This window comes from Coloeus monedula, assembly GCF_965178545.1.
Source record: "Coloeus monedula genome assembly, chromosome: 16".
NCBI classification, from domain to species: domain Eukaryota; kingdom Metazoa; phylum Chordata; class Aves; order Passeriformes; family Corvidae; genus Coloeus; species Coloeus monedula.
Genome location: NC_138796.1, coordinates 562,600 through 583,416, shown reverse-complemented (window position 1 = coordinate 583,416; position 20,817 = coordinate 562,600). Strand labels below are relative to the sequence as shown.

Below are 20,817 nucleotides of genomic sequence, written 5' to 3'. Positions count from 1 at the left end.
AGAGTCTGGTCCAGTTTTGCTTTTACTGAAATCAGTGAGGAAATTTCCACTGATGTTAATGAAGTCAGGACTGTGCTTCGTATTTGCAACCAAGAAAGTGTCAATCAGGCTTCTCCATCCTTTCCCAGGGAGGTCAGGTCACTTGCTCTTTTGGCTTCAACACCATTATTCTAAAACTTACTTTGGCCTCCTGGACTGAAAGGACATAAGTGGTAAAATTGACTGTTGATTCCTTTCCTGGTTTGCGTTGTTTTCTACAAAAGATGAACAAAACCATTAAATCACTTTATAATGAGATCTTTTGTTCTAATTTTACCAGTATATGAAAAAACCCAAATGTGTGTGTAAAAAAACTACAAAAAACCCTAATCAATGAAGGTTTGGGTGGCGGAAGGATTCAGGACAATAAAAAGATCCTTAAACACTGCTGATATTCTTACAATAACAAATTACCTCTTGCATTTTGGTAGTGTTTGCAATCATCAGGCTTTTGCAATGAGCAGCTTGTGTCACTGGAAATCATTCATCCTCATTCAGTGACAAACTCTCTTAAAAATATTTTCTCAGATATTTTGCCCTTTATGAGCTGACAAAATGTTGATAATTCATGTTTCATTGCTGATCCTGAAGGGCAACTAACATAATTTATCCAAGGGTGCTCCTCCTGATTTCTCATAGTTTGCCCTCCAAGCACACATTTTTCATCTCTGTGTTTTGAATCCATTTATACTGTGCCTTTTAAGTAGGCAGACAGCAGAACAGGTTTCATGGAAATAAATTAGCATTATTTATTGTCTCTGGGTCTATTTTACTAAGTAAGATTTTTATGAAAATGGAACATATTTAGCTACAGAAGAAGAGCCCTCTGGGAATAAGGATTAAAGAGTGTTGAGTTTCAAACTTTCTTGTGCTCAGGAACTACAAGAAAACTCTAGAAACTTCACACATAATACACAGTACTCTGCAGTGCATGCCCAATCCTAAATGTAAGGTTTTGTTCCTGTTTTATAAAGCACCCTTGAGGCAGACATACACACACTCTCACAAGTGGTTTCTCTGATAAAAACATGCCATGCAACGAAGACATCAGTTATCAAACATAGTAAAAAAAAAATTACACAGACTGAGTCCATAATCCCACAGGCTACCAACAGCAAGGATGATTTTTGTAGTTCAGTGTCCTAGTTTCCAAATCTAATGCATTTTTTTCTGTAAAATATGTTTAAAGGAAATGAGAAAATTCATGGGCAACAGTCCCAAATATGACACTTTAGGTTCATCTATAACTTTTTCAGCAATTATTGTTGACACTGGTTTGACTATAAACATTGCATTGAATGTTAGGTGTTCATTTCCTGCTTGGCACACACGGTTGGGCACAGAGTTTTTTAAGTTCTTAACCCTCAGATTTACGAGTGTCTCAGGCGAGAGAAACGTCTTCGCTGTGACATGTGAGTAGATGTGCAGCAGTAAGATCTTGATCTGTAATAACCAACATGTTTTTGCAGAATAGGCCAGAATTACACAGACTCACAGAACGGGTCGGGTTGGAAGGGATCACAGTGGCTCATCTGGTGCCACTTCCCTGCTCAGGCAGGGTCTTTACCGAGCACGCAGCACAGGATTGTGTCCACGTGGCTCTGGAGGATCTCCAGCGAGGCAGTCTCGCAGCCTCTCCGGACAATCTGTCCCAGCGCTCGGTCACTCACAGTGCAGTTCTGCCTCGCGTTCAGTGGAACTCCCTGGGCATCAGTTCCTGCCCGTTCCTCTGCTCCCACTGCTGGGCCCCAGAGAGCAGAGCCTGGTCTATGCTCTGAGCCCTCCCTGCTCACACTGACAGACACGGATGGTGTTCCCTCTCAGCCATCTCCTCTTAAGGCTGAACACTCCCAGCTCCCTCAGCCTTTTCTTTCTCCTCTCAGCCCCTCTGGCTTTGATTAGATTGGGATGGATTTGCTTGCTGTTTTCCTCGTTTGCCTGAGTTTTGTGGGAGGGGTTGGACTTCACAGGATACAAAGTATTATAAAGAGACATTTATGTCCAGAACCTTGGGACAACTTAGGGAGTAGATAAGAGGCACTTTTTTGTTGAGAAACCCTGGACACACATAGCTAGACAAAAAAGTGAAAACTCATGAAATATGTGCAATATGTGAGGCATTATGAAAGAAGGCCCTAAGGTATATGTTTGAATACTTAACTATCAGATGATAGAAACAAAAGGAGGGAGACTATAGGAGCAAGGGTGGCCCAATAACTGATGTATTTCTGCTCTGTGGCCTTGAGACACCCACATAAAGTATCATTTGGAAGAAGCTGCTTTAAGAGTCACAGTTTCCTCCCCATTGACCAATATTTTAGTATGAATACACTCTGAGACACTAAAATATTTCCAGTTCTCTCTTTTCCTTCTTCCTCTGTCTCAGTAGTTGCCGGAGCAACCAGCTGTGGGAGGGGGAATTAGAAATATGAGACAATGTGTATAATAGTATAAACTGGATTAGTCTCACTCTGTCAATCATTCTCTGGGCTCTTTGTGAAGTAAATCAAACACCAAGTTACAGCCTTCCCTCATGAGCTACAGGGATGCAGCAATGACCTGGTGGAGATTATTAAATGGTACATTTTAGGTACAGACTGCTAGCCAAAATCGCAAATTACTTATAAAAACACTAAGCTGTGTAGGAGAATTTTAGAGCCATCTGACTGCCATCAAAGCAGGTGAGTTTTACAACTGTTCTATAGAAAATAGCCTCAATCCTTTCTAGAAAACCCCTTCTGATTTTCAGTGTGGGAGCTCTGTCTTGGTTCCACAGATCAGACACGGCTGCTTTTCCTCTTGAAGTACAATATAAATATATTAACATTAAAAATAATGAAAAAGGTAAAAATCTAGAATGGCAGCATCCTTTGAATCAGTTGTCTTTGTTGATGACAATGTTTTGCCCAATATTTTCTAAAAAGGTCTAGGGTTCACTGTAAACGTTTTATTGTCACCGTGAATTTTTTGGCCACTCTCTTTTCAAAAATTTTACACAATTGTGGGTTTGGGTTTTTTAAGTGAAGACATGGGAAGAATATTAATTACATTCTCTGATTGAAGCCCATGTTCAGACCTTCACAAAGCCAGCAGTGCTGCTGTTTCTATAAAAAGAAGCATAACTGTGTATATCCTTCAGTTAGCCTCTTTCCCACCTATTTAATAGATGGCCTGAATAAGCCTAATTTGTTTTGTGTCTTTCATTGCCTGTAATAGATATAATTAACAATTATTCCCATTTACAGTAACACAAGGGCATGACTATGAAGGAACAGCGTGATGGTTGTGTCACATGAATTCTTTTTGTGCCTCTGAAACTTTTTTTTTTTTTTTTTTAAATTTCTTTTTAAAACCAGAGTGGAAACATGATGAGATTGGGGAACAGTGTTATGAGAGTATGATAGGCAGGGCCATATTGCATCACTGACTGACTGGGGAGGTGTTGAAGTAACAGGAAGTTTTTATGCAAAGCACCAGCATGGATTTGTGGATGTCTGTACAATATGTGGGGCATTATGAAAGAAAGCCCAAAGGTATATGTCTGAATGCTTAACTATCAGATGATAGAAACAAAACATTAAATAGCCCGTGTTTTCAGTGCTCAGCAGCAGAGCATGTAAATACAAACAAGAGTCTTTCTGGCTAACAGGCTTAGAAGGATTTTGAAGATAAACTAACTGAATATGGTGAAATAAGTTTTCACATGTGTCAGCCCAGGATCTCAGTGAACCTCGGACCTGTTCTATCTTTCTAATACATCAGAGTGATCTCAGAACTAGATTCACCCCACTGGTGCTGTTCTGGAGTGTTCTCATGCTCCTTCCTTGGACAGAAGCTGTGATACAACACTCACAGCAAGAAGGGAGAGCAAGTAAAGCTGCCTGTGAAGGCTTTGTGCTACTACTGAGTCTCATGGTGGGAATCTCCAGCTTCTTTAGTACTAAGCTGTAACAGGGCCCCTTTCCCCTATTCTCCGCTTCATATTCCAGAACAGTCAAAAAGGTGGGTCTCTGCAATACAGGAGTGTGGCAGCTTACCTCCAATGCTGAGTTACCTTTCAAATGAAAACAATAAACAAGTTTCATGGTGCACTAAATTGCATCAAAGCATAATCTTTGCAGTTTTCTGGCATTTCTGCTTCCTTACACTGACTCAAGCTGGAGGGTTCATGGTGAATTTTGCATTTAGCTTCAGCCCTCACACAAACTGCAAGAGGACAGGAAAGCTCAGCAGAAATCTGAGAAGTGCCGTGTCCAGAAGGACAGTGAAAAACTGCTTTGTCTCTCTGTGGCTCTTCGCATGGTGTGCATGTAGTTATTTAATCAGGCCATTATGAGTTGCCAATGGCAAGACAGATGTTTCTAAATGAAGCTGTGCACTCAGTAGTAAGGACAGACCAAAGTGCTCGAGTGTTCTGCTTCAGAGCAGGCTCCCCAAAACTAAGTTGTAAAAATCGTTTACTGCGAAGGCTGTAACCACATTATCATTATACAAGCCTGACAATTTATAAGCTTGTCTTTTATATGCATGCACTTGAAAACAGATGAGTTGCCCTGTACATAGTAAACCACCATTCTTAGTGTTCTCTAGTCCTTGGAAACTCCCTCCTGTATGCAAAGAGAAAGGCTTCAGGGACTTGTTAAAGAGACACCTTTAAACAATCTGCTTCATATTTTGCTTGCACAGCCACTAGAGATCCTGACACCATCAGGTCACAGGGCATCAGATCCTCAGCTACTGTGAACCATCTTAACTCCACTGATAACCTGGCTGAAAGAGGCCATTGTAGGGTAGAAATATGCATGATGCACATTTCATTGCTGTGAAGCAACTCATCTTTGTTTATAACCAATACCCAGCAATGCCTTCAGTACCATGGATAGAGACGTTAGCACAGAGCCCCCTTTCCATTTGACAAACTGAAGAGAAATTACCTGACTTCCATGACATTCCCTCTGTAATGGACATAATCAGGATGAACATTCTCTTGTGATAAGACTGCACTCACATCACCAGGTACTGACCAGGGAACAGCACTCTGTTGTGCAGTGTTGTACAGATACACAAGTTCTGCCTCCAAAAAGATCCTGATTTAATACAACAAATCCTCAGAGTAAAAAAGGGCAAATTCATATGCAGTAATAGACTTCTGCTTTTGTTAATACTCTTACCAAGCACTTCATATTTAAAACAATATGCAAATACCAAAAGCTAATTGTAAACATCAGTAAAAAAGGGGATGACGGTTTTTCAGCTCCTTCACAGACAGTCTGGCGACTACTGTCATCATGCCATGCAATTTAGGAGGACTGTAAGGAAGCATTACAGTAAATAGTAAGATCTATTTATTTTTAATCATTGCAAAAGTGTGACCAGAAGTCAGCGTTAGTATTTAAACAGGAAAGATAGGCAGCAATCATCTAAACCAGCTACTATAAATAACATTTTGCACAGTATTTAAAGAAAGCTGGAGCCAATAAGCAAACAAAAGAAATTAATTATTCAAATAAACAAAAATTTTCTACTTTTCAAAGAACAGATCACAGCCTCTAGATTATTTCCTACTCCTATCTAAATTGTTATACACAGAGAAATATTCTCATTAAACAGAAACTAGTGTGTAGAAGGGCAGCTCAGAGCAGAGCCAGGGTGCACACCTCATACACTGCGTCCTAGTCCTGCCAACAGCCCACTCTGGCACTGGGTGTCAAGCTGTGATTGGGGTGGCAGCTCAATGCTGAATACGTATTTTTGAGCAGATCAGATCTCCCTCTCAGCCTGCACATTGCCTTCTGCCAAACAGACCATCTTTTGTCCAAAGCTTGCAAGACATAATCTTTCCTGGCACCTCGGGATACCAGTTATTATTGTTATTATTATTACAAGTGCTGCAGTGCACTCAGCTCCTGAGTGCTGGAACAAAACCAGACATGGTTGTGAGAACGAGAAAAGCACGTCCATATCGTGCCAGAGAACCTGCAAAACTGTTGCATGTGTCTGACTCAACCAACTCAGTCAACAGTGATTTAAGTCTTCAATTCCATTTTAGAAAGTGTGGAGTTTCTCAGTCCTGAATCTATGCCAGGCACTGCAACAAAACCAACACTGCAACCGAAGCGTCACTGGGAGAGTTACACCCTGTCATCAGCATATGGTAGACAATAACATAGCCATTAAAAACTGAAGCTAGAGGTGAAGTATCATTCCAGAACACAGCAGTCTCTGAAAAGTAAACATAGCAGATGCACTGGCTAAAATCTGCTACCAAGGTGCTGCAAAGCCATGCCATGTTTAAAACCATCCACGTGAAACTTCACGATCAAAAGATGGGTGGGGAAATCAAGGATATCAGCAACTCCAGTACCAGCCAAGTTGAAATCATCACAACAGATAGCACACAAAGCTTTTTTTTTTCCTGTGGCCAAATCAAATACTTGGTGAAACTTAGAAAATATTTTTCTTGATACTGTCTAGTACAGTTTTTGTGACTAGCTTTTCAAGATCTCTTGCCTCAGTGGTTACCTGGACAATTATAAGGGGTTTGCAGGCTTATTAGGTTGTAAAGAAGATAGTTCTGCCAATAGAAGAATAATAGCTGGTATCTCAGAGACAACAAGGTCCCACGGATAATGTGAATTGGCAGTGATGTGTCTTTTTAACTACTCTTTCCGTTGGAACTTTGGACAGCTTATGTCAATTGCCGCTTTCCAGAAAATTATGATTTCAAGAAAGCTCTCCCAGCACAGAACATTTGTTGAGCTCATCAATTCAGTTAAACCACTGAAGGTGTGAATTAAGTGCCGTATTGCTGTACCGTCTGCCTGAGATAACGAGGGAATAAAGTGGTCGTCATCTGTGCTTTCCAAATGTGAAACACGTTAAAGACTACCAATATTTATGAAAATCCCTATACTAAATCCCACCTACTAAACAACGGGGGAGAGCAAACGTCCCAGTGATCCTTCCTCGGCCACCCGCTCATCGCTTCGGTGCGCGGAACGAGCCGCCCGTGCCGCAGGCAGAGGCTGGAGCGCCCCGAGCCGCACCGGCTCAGCCGCCCTGTCCCTGGCACAGACGAGCTGTGCGTCCCCGACACAGCGCCCGCAAAGCAAAGCACCAGCCTCAGAGGGCAAAACGGTCACACAAACCCTCCTCCCCGAGAAGTCCGAGGTGGCCTCGCCCTGCCAACAGGACCCGGGACCGCCCGGCCCCGCCGCAGCCGGGGCTCCCCGGCCGGCCGGACCCGCACCCGCGGCCCCCACTCACTTCTCCCCAGCGCCTCCGCCTTCCACTCCGTCTCCTCCACTGCCCCGTAGCGCCGCATAGGTCTCTCGGCCTCGGCGCTGGCTGAGATGGACCTGCGGAGCTCCATGGCCGGGGGCTCCGCTCAGCCCATGCGGCGGCGCGGGCTCTGCGCGGGGCCGGGCGCTCCGTGCGCGGCGCGGGGCCCGCGGGCGGGGGGCGGGCAGGGGCTCCGGCACATGCTCAGTGCGGGGCTGGGGCGGGCGAGTCGCGACACAAAGCGGTGTCACAGCTCGCACATGCTGCACACACGCCCCGCCCGGCCGGCCCTACCTCTGCTCGGGTGGGCACTGCCCGCCCCGGGGGTGCTGCCCGGAGCTCCGCGGCCCCGGCTCGCTGCGGTGCCGCTGCCCAGCGCTGCCAGCCCTGCCCAGCCTGCCCAGCCTGCCCAGCACTGCCCAGCCCTGCGGGCTGCGCTCCCCTTGGCGTAGCCAAACCACTCGGGCAGGCGAGAGTTCGCAAACCCGCTCGCTGCCAGGACTGTCCATCTTGTGGCCGGTGCAGAGCTGAGCACGTCTTCTGACCTGAGCAGCTGGGAAATAATGGTAACATCCACAGCCGTTCATGGCTTTTGCAGTCTAACACATCTCAGGCTGCTGTGCATTCAGCCTTTGGCTTTCCTAAAAGTCCTGCACTGACTGGAATGACACTCATTCCAGCATCACGTTGCCCCAAGCCAGAGAACAGCACTCAAACAAGTGATGCGATATTGTGTTTCTCATTTTTCATCAGCATGCAGCTTTGCTGCTCATGCAGCCTGCTGGGAATAAAGGAAATGATTTTGCAGGAAGCACAAGTGTGGTAATTATGATTGTTATTATTAAGTTTTTTCTTTTATTGTAAGGGAGGTTATATAGATGAAATCCGTGAACAGCATTTTACAGTTGGAGACTACCTTTCTCAGTGAGATCACATCGCTCTTTACTGTGAGTGTATAATTTCTGACATAAAGACAATGAAGCAGGAGTTAGACAGGTTGTCCAGTGCCCCACAGCAAACCTTTTTGCCTCATTTATAAAGAGTTACTCTGGGTCAATGCTGAGAAAGCTGATTTGTTTGTCATCTACCTTTGCCTGCAAAGTCTTGTCCTTAATCCTCAACACTTCAAAAATACCACCTCTGGGTTCAGTGATACACTTACTAATTGGACAGGCGTACACTGATGCTGTTGTGTGAACAATTTTGTTTGAGGAGTGCTTCACGTGTTGGAGGTGAGAAAACCTCCACATTGCTTTTAAAATTGTAACAGAAAATTTCTCTACTTGTCTTCCTCAGAATTGGAATTAGCCAACAAGATGAGCTGGACAGTTTTAGGACATCCTCAGGGAAGTCTGTTTTTTCTCTGTCAGCTGTGCTCCCCAGAGATATGCCATGAATTGAGCACCAGACGTGCTGGAACAGCTCTTGTTGCCTTTGCAGTGCCTCATCCTCACTGGTTTTGGCCTTTAGAGACGGAGCCCAAACAGAGCCGTGAGTCAAGCAGAAAAGCTGGTGGCAGGACTCTGCACAGCTGATTCTGGGTGACAGTGCAGCTGCCTGCTGGGGTGGGCTGGACTGACTCACTGGTAGAAGTGAGGAACACAAATGTGGGAGGAATAAGAGTCCATCTGGGATCTGAATGAGAGTGGGACTAAGGGAAAAAGTCTGACTGGGGAGAAGGGCCAATTTTTGGTAGATCTGAGGACTGTTTAATTTCAAACCATCCTTTCAAGTTTTTTAGGTAATTACAACTCAAGTGCATTGTTTAGGAGATGGAGGAGTGATCCTAGAAATAGTTGAATATTTAAAGCACTGCTTTTGTTAGTACGGCTGAAAAACACCCACTTGTCAGAAACTTGGATGCTAAGAATTTACTTACATAAAGCAAAGAATATATAAGGTGATTTATTGTAACTAGAAAGTTTTCACCTGCTCATTTTGAAAAGTCACAAAATCCAGTAAGGGTCCAGTTCAACAGAGTGCTGCACATAAGAGCAGGTGTGTGGAAGCTGCCCCACTGAGGTCATTTGGACAAAAGTTTTTGCAAGAGTAGGGCCTAACTATGTATCAGTTATTTTGCTAATGTAAGATCAGGATTTTTATTACTGTGACTCTGGAGCATTGTTGCTGCTGCATTTGCCAGTGGAATTAAATTTCTCTCCTACTGATGAAGTCTTTCAGTGGACCTGGCAATATAAATTACAAATGCATTCCTTTACTCATGAAGGCTGGTTTTCTTCTGCTGAAAGCACTGTTAACGCAGAAAATACAAAAATTCAGGTCTCTTCTCACTGCTTTTAACATAATGCCTGGTAGAGAAATGGAGGTGCACTTCGCTCTCACAGTCGTTTTCCCTGACGGCTTCAGTTCCCATTTCTCACTAAATCCTGCCACCAGGAGCTATAGCTGGGCAGGAATAGTTGGCAAATCCACTCTCCTATCTCTTGCTGTCTGACCTCTGTCAGACATCACAGATGCCCCATGGCAGACGTGACTTACTTAGATTTATCTGAACTAATTTTTTTTGTGCAGAAGGTCAGAACACACAGCACAAACTCGGGAGATGCAGCAGCAGAGTCAGGGCATAAATATCTGGTAGAAAGAATGGAAACAATCTGCACACTTCAAAAGCTGTAGTTGTGACCAAACTAGAGATTTTGGAAACATACTTCTCTAAACTCTTTTCTTTCCCATTTTACTTTTGTCTTAGTAAATTCTTTCTACATTCACTGTCTTTTTAAGGTAAAAATTCCAGAGAAAAAGCTGTTATAGCATCTGTCAGATACGCTACTAATACCATGGGTAGTGAAGTTGCCCATGTAAGAGTCTTTTTTGGCATTTGGAGCCACGTCCAGTGGTATGACTGGACTGACTGTTGTGCAGGTGAGTCACTCTGCAGGTGGCTTTTGCATCAGTGATGGGTGTCCATAGCTACAAAGGAAAAACAGATGTTTGAGTTCAGTAAATTTAGATGTCAACATAAATTGGTCTGGGCTATTAGACTTGCAAACATGGCAGGCAACAAGTAATATTTCAGTGTGTATGTGGGCATGTCCATTTTGAAGTAATAAACATCCTGTGTAAATTTTGCAAACGCAGCAGCACACAGCCCCAGGCACAGCTCTCTCAGGGCCTGAGCCTTTTCTCATTTACCATGGTCCAAACTGTAAAGGTGACTTTCTGTAAGCTTCCATTTTACCTACACAAGTTGGCATTTTACACAGAGAGCTCAAAAGTGCCTGGAAGCTGTGAGGCATTCAAAGTGACTGTGCCAGTGTCTTGCTGATCGATGCATGTCCGTATGCAGTGTACATGCTCTATTACCCCTGCATCCTAACAGGCAGGTCCACTTCTGTGAGCCATTTCACTACTCCTCTCACTGGAACTGGAAGCTATAAAGTCACTGCCCTGAATTCTGAAAGGTTTCTTTATGACTTGAATTTCTCTCTATATTTGTACCTGTGTTCCATTGGGGCTTTTTGCCAATTTCTGCCCCCAAACAGTAAGGTAAACACTGTATGCATAATTGCCATGATGTATCAGATGTAATTATGAACACAAAATAATTCATTACTGTATGATGACCATTCTGAACTAGATGTAGAACTAATATGTGATGCATGAAATGGAAGCAGCTGAACACTCTCAGTAGTAAGTAAAGGTGTTTTTTAATTCACAGAGAGGTGTAAGCAATGGCAGAACAAGAATACCACAGGGGACCGACCAGTCTTTCCGAGGTAGATTTCTACAGGCCAGCATAGAACAGGAGAAAACAACTCGAGGTGGAAAAAGAAATCATCAAAACTTGTATTTTCTTTCCAAAATATTTGTGCAATGACAGGAAAGCTGCTATCCTGACAAATCAAAGAAATAATAATGAGGGTTTGTTCTTATGTATGCATACACTAAGTGCATGTTAGTTATCAGTAAGACACTAATTCCAGGGAAGAGTTGCAACTTAAATTACTCTGCCACCAAGTTACACCCTGTAAAAGGGCACACAATTCAGAATGAAGCTGACACTTCCTCCACAGATAAAGGATCTCATGTAGTGCAGAACTTTGTGTGCATGCTTTGAGTCCATATGGGCCAAACCCTGTATTTATCACAGCCATCTGAGTGCTTATACATTTTAGTTCTGTTGTAACTGGATAAAGCACAGTAACAGAACTAGGGAACAGTTCTCATTCCCAGTCAGTTCCCATTCTCCCGCTATCTCTGGTGACTGAACTACCTACTAGGCTACACATCCATGCTTCCTCTTGGTCTCTGTTTGATTCTATCAGTCTTGAGGGTGTAAAATGGAAAAGGGTGACTGTATCAATATCCCATTTTTAAGGTCTTCTGGCAGAGGCGAGCATTTGCATAGGTGTCCCCTGTTCATTGCTTCATGTGCACACAACCCCAAGTGTGTGCACGCTGACCTGATGTCATTTTTCCCCTGTTGTTTTACAGCCCCACTTCATAACTGATTTTCCCTGAACACAGCAAACAAAACCACTCATTCTTCAGTTTCTGAAGTTCTCTGATGTACCTGCTGCTACAGCAGAGCTGTCCTTAACAATGTCTTTTCTGACCATACTTCACACCTCATTAGGCTTTTCCCGGTCCAAGATTTCTTTCAGCACAAAAAGGTGTAATTGCTACTAGTGTTGCATAGAGGGGAATGATACCTTCTATTATATTCTTTACACTAAAGTCTGTTTTTTTATCTGGACACAAGGTGCAAGACTTTCAGGCATTACCACATTAAATTCATAAACTGCAAAAAAAGGGAAGGCAGTGTTTGGTAGGGTGGATGATGTTGAAAAGTATACGCAACACATACAGATGTGTAATCTGCATTCTTTGTTCGTGTTTAAAATGGATTACAGTAACTTCAGACATGGTGGACTGGCAATTGCATGTGAATTCTCAGTGCAACTTGGACACTAAGAGAGGACAGACAGTCCTGAGCGGTTTAAGAACAGGAATATTAGGCAGAGATAGAAAGAATATTATCTGAGGCATATGTGAAAGTCACTGGGATCAATACAGTGTTACTCTCTACATTTTAAATTAGAGGTTGCACAGCAAAAAAGGGTTTGCAAATGAGCTTCAAGAACGATATAGCAAAGGGCTAACAGAGCTAAACTATTACAGTTATCCAAGGAATAAACAAAAACTCTGCTTACCACTACATGCACAAAGAAGGTGCTTTGCCTGCTGCACCAAGTCTTTAAATCTTGTCAGAAAGGGAGTAACATTTTATTAGAATGTTAAGGCCAGGTTGATGTGGGTAGGTAATAAAATTTCATAAGAACACATAAATAATTTCTTTGAGATGCAGAAGATCCTCTGTTACTTGAAGTCTTTGGATAAGTTCCTAGAAGATGGCATTGGACTCAACATCACTGGTTTGATTCAGAAAGAAATCCTTGCTTTGCATTACCCAAGCATTCAGTGATCCTTTTTCTCGCTGTTGGCCATGAAGTCTGTGAAACAGAATTTTTTCAACTTGAAATCTTTCCATAAAGCTTCCTCCTCATTCTAAATATACAAAAATTACTGCATGGAATGGACGTGGTATATTTCTCATCCAGTTGTGGAATATATTACTTCCTTCAGCCTCAAATCTTCTGAACCATTTCCTTCCCAAGAGTATCTCACACAAACTAGGCTGAGTGAAGTCCTTCAGTAAGGATCCCATTTCTAACCTCTGTACTCTAGAAAAGTTTATATCTTTTTCCTACCTGAATTCCTCCATTCCTTCTGCATATATATTATTTATTAATTCTGTTCTGAATTTGTACGGAAATGGCAGATGACTTAATGTACATAACAGCATTTTAAAGGGAGTGAATAATCCCTGCTTAGTTTTTACTCTGCTGCTGTGTTAAGATCTATGACATCAAATTGAACTTTTTGCTGCATGTGGTCCATGAAGATACCATGAGAACATTACATACGATCTGCCTTTGTTTATACACCTACTAGTTAAAGACAGACAGAGCCAAAAAACAGCATTTAATGTTTATTAAGCCTTTGCAAAAACATAGACAATTTCAGTCAACTTGAAGTTCATTATTTTAGTAAAATGCAAGTATTTCTTGCACATCTCACTGGATTGGCACTAGCAGTAGAGGCAGCAGCACAAGCAGGAAGCACTGGCACTTACAGCAGAAAACTGGAAGGCTGAAGCTGCATAGATTTCAAAGGTTGTTCTATAAAGAGAACTCAGCATATCAGATATGGTAACAGACTAGAGGCAGTTTCACCTTTGCTGCAGCAGGAACTGGTTATTTTATGCTGTGTTATTGGATGGGTTCTTCTGGTGTGAAAAAGACAGAGGCCTTCTGGTGAATTTTCTAAGAAGGATGTATTTAGCACACTAGTAAGCACAGAAGGTTCATTTACATAAAAGATTTGCAGTAGAAAAATAAATTTTGAAATTCTCATTTTATCAAATTCAGACTCCACATCTCCACAGCCATCCAGAATAACACGGAGCTGGAGCTGCACCTGATACAAATGTCTGCTCATCCCATTTCTTCTTAGAAATGGCATAAAAAGATCACCTGACTGCAGGCCCAATAGCTACTGGCAGTGTATTGCTCCTTCCTGAGCACCTATGTGATGTGTAATTCTGTTCATCCTGTGGAAAGAAACCTGCATGTTCAGCTGGCAGTAAGATCAGTGCAATTCCTTGAAACAGTCATAAAGCCCTTATGACTGTTTTTCAAAGGGTAGCAGAGAGACATTAGGATAAATCTTGCCTGACTTTTTCTTATTTATTTTTTTTCCCCCCAAAAAATTAGTGAGTTGCTAGAAGTAGCAAACAAAAGTTTACATATGTGTCAAATAGGGCTGGACTAGATGACCTGGGCTGGACATACAGAGGCCCTTTCCAACTTCAATCATTCTGTTATTCTGTGAAATTAATCTTCTAAGCCAAAAAAGTATCAAGAAATAATGAAGGCTCTAACAACTAAGGGATTAGGTCCTCAGACTAAACTGTCAGAGGAAGAAAATCTTTAGAAGGTCCATTAATTTATGCACACTGAGAAATTGTTCCAACACAGCTTCATTATTTTGCATTATGTGGGTCTGAAATGTTTGTGAGACCAATCAGTGCTCATAATTAAAAGAAAAAACCACAAATTTTTTGATGTGAAAAGGGACTTGTGTTACTTAGCTGTCAAGTGCCTTAAGAAGAAAAACAGAGAAAGTGAAAGGCTTATGTAGGATCTAAAGTCTACTGAAATATAAGAGCCACAGGCTTCCATTACATGAAAGAATTGTACTTCAAGTAATAGAAAGATGGAGAGAAATCCTGAACTCCCCAGCCAGAGAAACTTGACGACAAAGCAGCATTTAGCTCAAATTCCCAAGCAAAAAGCTGGCAGCACAAAAGCAGAGAGCAACAAAGCACAGCTTGTATAAGCTTTTAAGCCATTTAAAATAAAAGATGGATCTTTCATTTATTAGTTAGTCCTGATGAAGAAAGGCATCAGAATTACACAGATCATGAGTTATAAATTCTTGATTCATCTGGGGATTAAGCTTTACCAACCATACCCATGAAGAAAGATTTTTTGCTCTGAGTTACAGCAAAACATCACATACTGCTTACAGCAAACCACCAGCATTTCACTCTCCTTGTAATGACATTATTCTCCAGTTCCCTCCTCCAAGTGACAGCTACAAATCATTAAACACTTAAGGCACAAGCAGAAATAAAAATAAATAGCATCTGTAAAAAAAAGTTAAATACTTCATTAGCACACCTTACCTGAAACATTTAGCTCTTACTAAATAGAATTCAGAATACCAGTCTGATCCCAAAAATATGAACATAAAAAAGCCACTACTGAAATTGCTTCTTTATCCTGAGGACTTTATATGCACAAGAACAGTTTAACAGCTATAGCTGTCTGAAGCATTTGTTCACTCATTTTTTAAATAGACAGACAAAATGCAGTTAGTTCCTCTGTGGATTTCTACTCCTCCTGGGATGTCCAACATCAGGACTGCTCAATTTACACTATGTGATTCATGCAGCAACATCCAGCAGGGGAATTCAACTCACCAAATATAAGCATCTACAAAGAAGCTATTGACATAGCAGCCAGTCATATGAGCTTCCATGTTATAGATGGAGAGAAATGGGCTCTTACAGTGCACATTTCATCATACGGAGCTTAAACCAATTAACCAAGTTGGAGATGTCCATACCACAGGTGTCAAAAGTCAATTAAAATGAATTCCACCTTGAGGCTATAGGCAGGTGTGCTCTTCCACATCTGCCTGTGCAGCTGAAGATGGATTTGCAGTGACTTGTCCATCCTGACAGGGAAGGTACTTCCTCCACCTGCCGGCCAGCAAAACAGGCTGTGAAAGCAGCCCCCTGCCATCTACCCCCCTCCCCCCGCCATGCAGTCCTCTGGTCAAAGCCATATGGGCACTTTGCATCATGCTTGACTACTGGGTTATGCTAAACAAGTTGATTTTACCTGAAATAGATTGGGCAGTGCTTGCATGATCCCTTTTCCTTTCTCAGCTAAGATGCACTGGGCTCCTACAGTGACAAATAATTGTTACCAATATATTAAGTAGCACAGCTGCTGGCCAAAGGAATGAATATTTATAGCCTAAGCAGGCTTTGGTACACTATTTAGACAAGACAGAGGAATTCACACATTCCTCAAAGTGGTTTATTATTGTTGTAACAGAGGGATGAGTCTTCTCTTTAGAATCAGACCCATTCAATCAGATACTCTCTCAAGCTTACAGTTCAGTAACTTCAAGGCATAAAATCCCATTCTAATCTAGCAAGGGCTCCTTTACTGGTCTGATTTCAACTTACTGCAATCACAGAAATTTGCACAGTTCCGGTTCTGAGATACATATGCACATTTAAAAAATACCCATACCCAGACCTGATCCTCAAGCTGACAAAACAGATCCATAATTAATTTTCACCTTCTCCTAGTCTCCTGTGTATAGTTACCTAGTGTCTTCTGTGAATAGGAATGTTTAAAAGCCATTTAAGGAAGAAATGGAAGTTCCTGATATATATATATATATATATATAGCTGGATTCTGCCATTCATGTTACCTTCCTTCCTGTGCTCTTTTTCTTCAAAATTTTAATTATATCTTCAGCATAATAAAGCAGCTGAAAAGAGTGGAGGAGTCAAGACCCTCATGTATTCTTCAACACTTTGGCCCTTGAAGAGCAAAGGAAGCAGTGGCTGCACACAGAACAAAAACTCTCTGCAGTGCTTAGGGGGGTTCCACTGTGCAGGAGCTGCTTATGACTGACCCCAAGGGTCAATGGGCAGCATCCACCCCAAAGGACTCTGACCAAAGCTGTCTTTATTCTCCTAGCTAAGATAAAACATGTACAAATATAGTTCAGGTTTGTATATTCTATGAAATAATTCATTTGCTATATAAATTTTCATGTAGAATAAAAAGAAGTTGGCCCCATAGAAAAGTGGGCTCTACAAACATAGCACTTACGTTTCCTCTCAATGAAACAGATTCAATGCCACTTTTTAGATATGGAATCCATTAAATTTTGTTCTGCAAGTAATTTTGCATTGATAACAATTGTCAAGTCCGACAACTGATGATTTAATGTTCTATTCTCCTTTTTCTAGCAATTACAAGTTGCTTGAAAATTAAATTACAGTTAATATTTCTCCCCAGTGAGGCAGTCTGACATGATGTGCAACTGCTTACATTGCCCTGTAAGTCAGTTGTTCTCAGATGAGACGGGCTGACAGCATGAAAATAATTAGATGTCAATATACAACTGGCCTCTTTTATGAAAAATAAACAGGCACAAAGACAAACTGTTCCACTGCTTATACTAACCACCAAATGTTGAGATAACTGCTTATTTTAAACACAACAATGAGGCTGCAGTGTGATTTACTGACTTTCACAAACTCAGTTTAGCAATTTAAAATACGTTCAGAACTAAAGTTCTTATTTGTCTGATGATTCTTCATCTGCATTGACCTTCTCTCCTTGGAGCCACATAAATGCTGACTTTGCTGTGCCATCTCCACTCTGTTGGGAAAAGCAAATGAAGGTAGCCCAGACAAAGCCACAGAGCCCAGTGTAAGCTGTTCGCAGGTGAACTGGGATCAAAATGAAGTTTGACAGCTGTGTTGGAAGGAGAGAGAGCTCAGTTAGTGCTCGAGGCATTGCTACACACCCAACAACTCTACTGCTTCTCCTGGGGTCAGACACCATGTGGCTGCACAGGACCAGGTTTTATGGCACAGAAAGGCTCACGGAGTTACCCTGAGAACTCACCTGCACAAAAGGCCAGTACATCAGTCCTGTCTGAAAGGAAAACGAATCATTTGTTATTCTTACTGATTTCAACCACCAAGATTCATTTTTTCCACATTTAGTGATGACTAAAACGTATTTGAGTGAAGTTAATAAAAGCTGTTCAATTACAAATGGAGTCGCTTAACCTAGAGGTTGCCATATTAAACTTCTAATCATCTTCATGAGCCTCTGCTGTGAGTTTTTCAAACACATTATTCTAACTCATTTTAAATAAAAAACCCTAAGCACAGTTAAGTCTTCACAGACATCTGACACCAGACACAATAAGTGCATTTACCAGATGGGTGAACAAATGTTTAAACATGTGAACATTTGTTTCAGTGATTAATGAAAAATACCACTGAACACTATTTATATTTTCACACTTGCAATGCTCCTTCTACTTACTCATACACATAAGGCATATTTAGAAAAATCAATGGATCATTTACTCATAGAACATAAGGCTGATAGAAACCTTATGTTTTGATAGGCTATAGTGGGACTGCTTTTAGAATCATCTTCCATAGGAATAAAAATAATCCTTTTCCATCCTACCTTTATAGTTCTATACTGTGAAAAGAAATTCACATTGCAATCACATTTTCTTATTCTATTACTTTTTTTCCTGCTAATCCATCATTCTTCTTGCATCTGAGAAACCTTTAATGTTCTCAGCTTGCTGAGCTCTGAAGTGCACAGATAATTTTGTCTTGTGTATGCAGAAATGCAAATCAAAGCCAATTGTTTATAGCAAAGTCTTCTTAAAGCAAGGGGTTGTGTTTCTGAAAGTGAGAAAATTCTCACTGAAAAGTACAGGCTAAAAATTATTATCAAAGAAGGTGTCTCTGTAATTAATGATTTTAATAGGTGTGCATAAAAGTGTTTCCAATAGTATCACTAACTAAACACTGTGTGTGGGTAGTTCTTAAGACAAAAGGTAAAAAAACCCTGAATCATTGTTGTATTGTAGGGCTATCAGTCAAACAGAGCTGGGTGCAAATGCTATGTATATAAACACTGTACATTTTTAAAATGGCATAATTTCACTCATCTGGCAACACTGCTGAACCCAAACTGCCTTTACTTCACGTGGCTGCTGGTACGTAAAGCTTCCTACACATAATTAAATAATGGAGTGAAAGAAAGAGTGAAAAAAGAGGGTTGGAGGAAGGAATATTTCAAATATTTTATCCTTTTTTTTTGCTTAGCTGTGAGATAAGCAAATTGCTTGCCTCACCTTATATGTATTCCAGAATTTCTTTTTACAGTCTGAAAAGATGTCCTCTTTCCTCTGAAGGATGCTCATACCTAGTGGTAAAATATTTACAATAATCAGAAAAAAAGCAAACAATTAAATCCTCACATTTTTCAATGACATCCTAGACCCTTCTCAAAATATATTGTAATATCTTTGCAAGAAAAGCTGATATTGTTACAAAAAATACCATTCTAACTACCTAATAGTGCTACAAGAAATCTCATCTGTTGACTTGACTCCTAGCACTGACACCAGAGATCAGCTGAGATATACTGGGTGTACAGGTGGTGTAGCATCTGTTTCTCTGCCATACCAGTCACCAGTGGTGTGGTGGTGGAACAGAGAGGATGAAAGCACCTTTTACACCCATGAGAGAGAGAATAAGGCATTTACCATATAAGCAGAGGCTCCTTAGTCCGACTCTGGGATTTTTCTGGGTATTCCCATGCCTTGAGGTTATCGGTATCGCTCAATGGATACATTATTTTACTGGTTCCCAGTTTAGGGACTTCTACTATCCCCTTTGTGGTCCTTCCGATCCTTCTGGTCCTTGGGCAATTCTCAGCTTAAGTTGTGACATAGTTAAGATTTTGAGAGGAAGTATCTGGTGTTTGACTTCTTTGTTTACTTCTCTTCAAAAACAAACTGAATGGTTTTCCTGTTGGGGTCATAGAATACAGATCTCACAATGCCAGGCAAAAAGAGGACCTGTCTTACTCTTCTTCCACATGAAGTTTGAATTAAATTAGATAATTTAATTACATTAGTCTCACCTCCTAATTTTCTTATTCCCTCTTGTTTATTTCTGAAATAGATACTAGACTTCTTTAAAGTATCTTCTTACTTGTTAGCTTTTGAGATTAGCCATTAGTAGCATGCTGTGTTTCTATAGACTCTCACAGCAGAAGATGGTTCGCTGAACTATGGCATTTCCTGACATTTACAGCTGTGTTTTGGAAAATAAGACAGCTGATGCTGAGAACTAAGGAGAACAGTTCAAACAGACATGGATGCTACAATCCTTGAAGGTGCTTTGAACTCTTTGTTGTTAATTAAAAACTACGTGCCCAACCGAGCTCAGGGCAGGCCTCCTTTGGTCCAGCACCTCTCATGGAAAGCCCTGAAGTGCCACAGGCGGTTCAGCGCCCGCGGTACCCGCAAGCATCCTCGGGGAGAGCCGCCGGGGTCTGCAGGGCCTCCGGCCGCGGCCCCCGCTCCGAGCGCCCGGGCAGCGGCGTTTTGGGGTGCGGGAGCCGCGCCGGGCGGGCAGGGGGTACGCACCCACCCACCCCGGGGGTGCCGAGTCCCGCTGCCGGTGCGCGCTCTCCGAGCCCGGCGCGGGTCCCGATGCGGTGCCGCTGCCGGTGCGGGGCTCTGCGGTCGAGCCTCCGGCACTCACCCGTGTAGAAGGCGAGGACGGCGACGGGCGCGCCCAGGAGCTGATCGCAGAGCACCTTGCCCAGCACGGCGGGCGGGCGGCGGCCGGGCAGCGCCCGCTCCAGCGCCCGCAGCCACACGTAGCTGAAGTTGCCGTGGAAGGCCAGGGCCACCAGCGCCACGCGCCGCGTCTGCGCCCAGTCGGGCGGCTGTCCCCGCAGCAGCTGCTGCGCCGCGTCCCCCGCCGCGAACAGCCCCCCGTAGAGCAGCACGTTGCAGAGCCAGGGGAAGCGCCGCACCCCGCGCAGCAGCGCCGCGGCCATCGCCCGCCGCCGCTTCCGCCTCTTCTTCCTCCTCCTTGTCCTTCTCCTCCTTCCCACGCGCCCGCCCGCCGCCCCGGCCCCGCCGCCGCCTCGCCATCCCCGCGGCCCCGGAGCGCTCCCTCTGCCAGGAAAGGCCGGCTCCCCGTGCCGGGCCCCGGTGGGTGATGGATGACCCGCGGTTTATGGCAGGGCAGCTGGGCGCCAGCT

At 42.7% G+C, this 20,817-nt stretch overlaps 2 protein-coding genes across 2 annotated transcripts in view; both read right to left on the bottom strand.

The window, feature by feature from the left end:
• Positions 1-7,498, bottom strand: part of BMERB1 (bMERB domain containing 1) — a 47,353-nt gene extending 39,855 nt beyond the window's left edge. The window contains exon 1 of the mRNA XM_082292477.1: positions 7,306-7,498. Within this exon, the coding sequence (XP_082148603.1) occupies positions 7,306-7,411 (106 nt within the window). The 5' untranslated portion in view covers positions 7,412-7,498. The remainder of the gene's footprint in view (positions 1-7,305) is intronic.
• A 9,797-nt stretch (positions 7,499-17,295) lies between these two features.
• MPV17L (MPV17 mitochondrial inner membrane protein like) lies at positions 17,296-20,610 on the bottom strand (the record flags this gene model as incomplete). Its single annotated transcript, XM_082292478.1, has 4 exons — positions 17,296-17,475; positions 17,629-17,658; positions 18,890-18,960; positions 20,310-20,610. 4 exons carry the CDS (start codon positions 20,608-20,610, stop codon positions 17,296-17,298), a joined length of 582 nt encoding a protein of 193 aa, XP_082148604.1.
• Between the last annotated feature and the right edge of the window lie 207 nt (positions 20,611-20,817).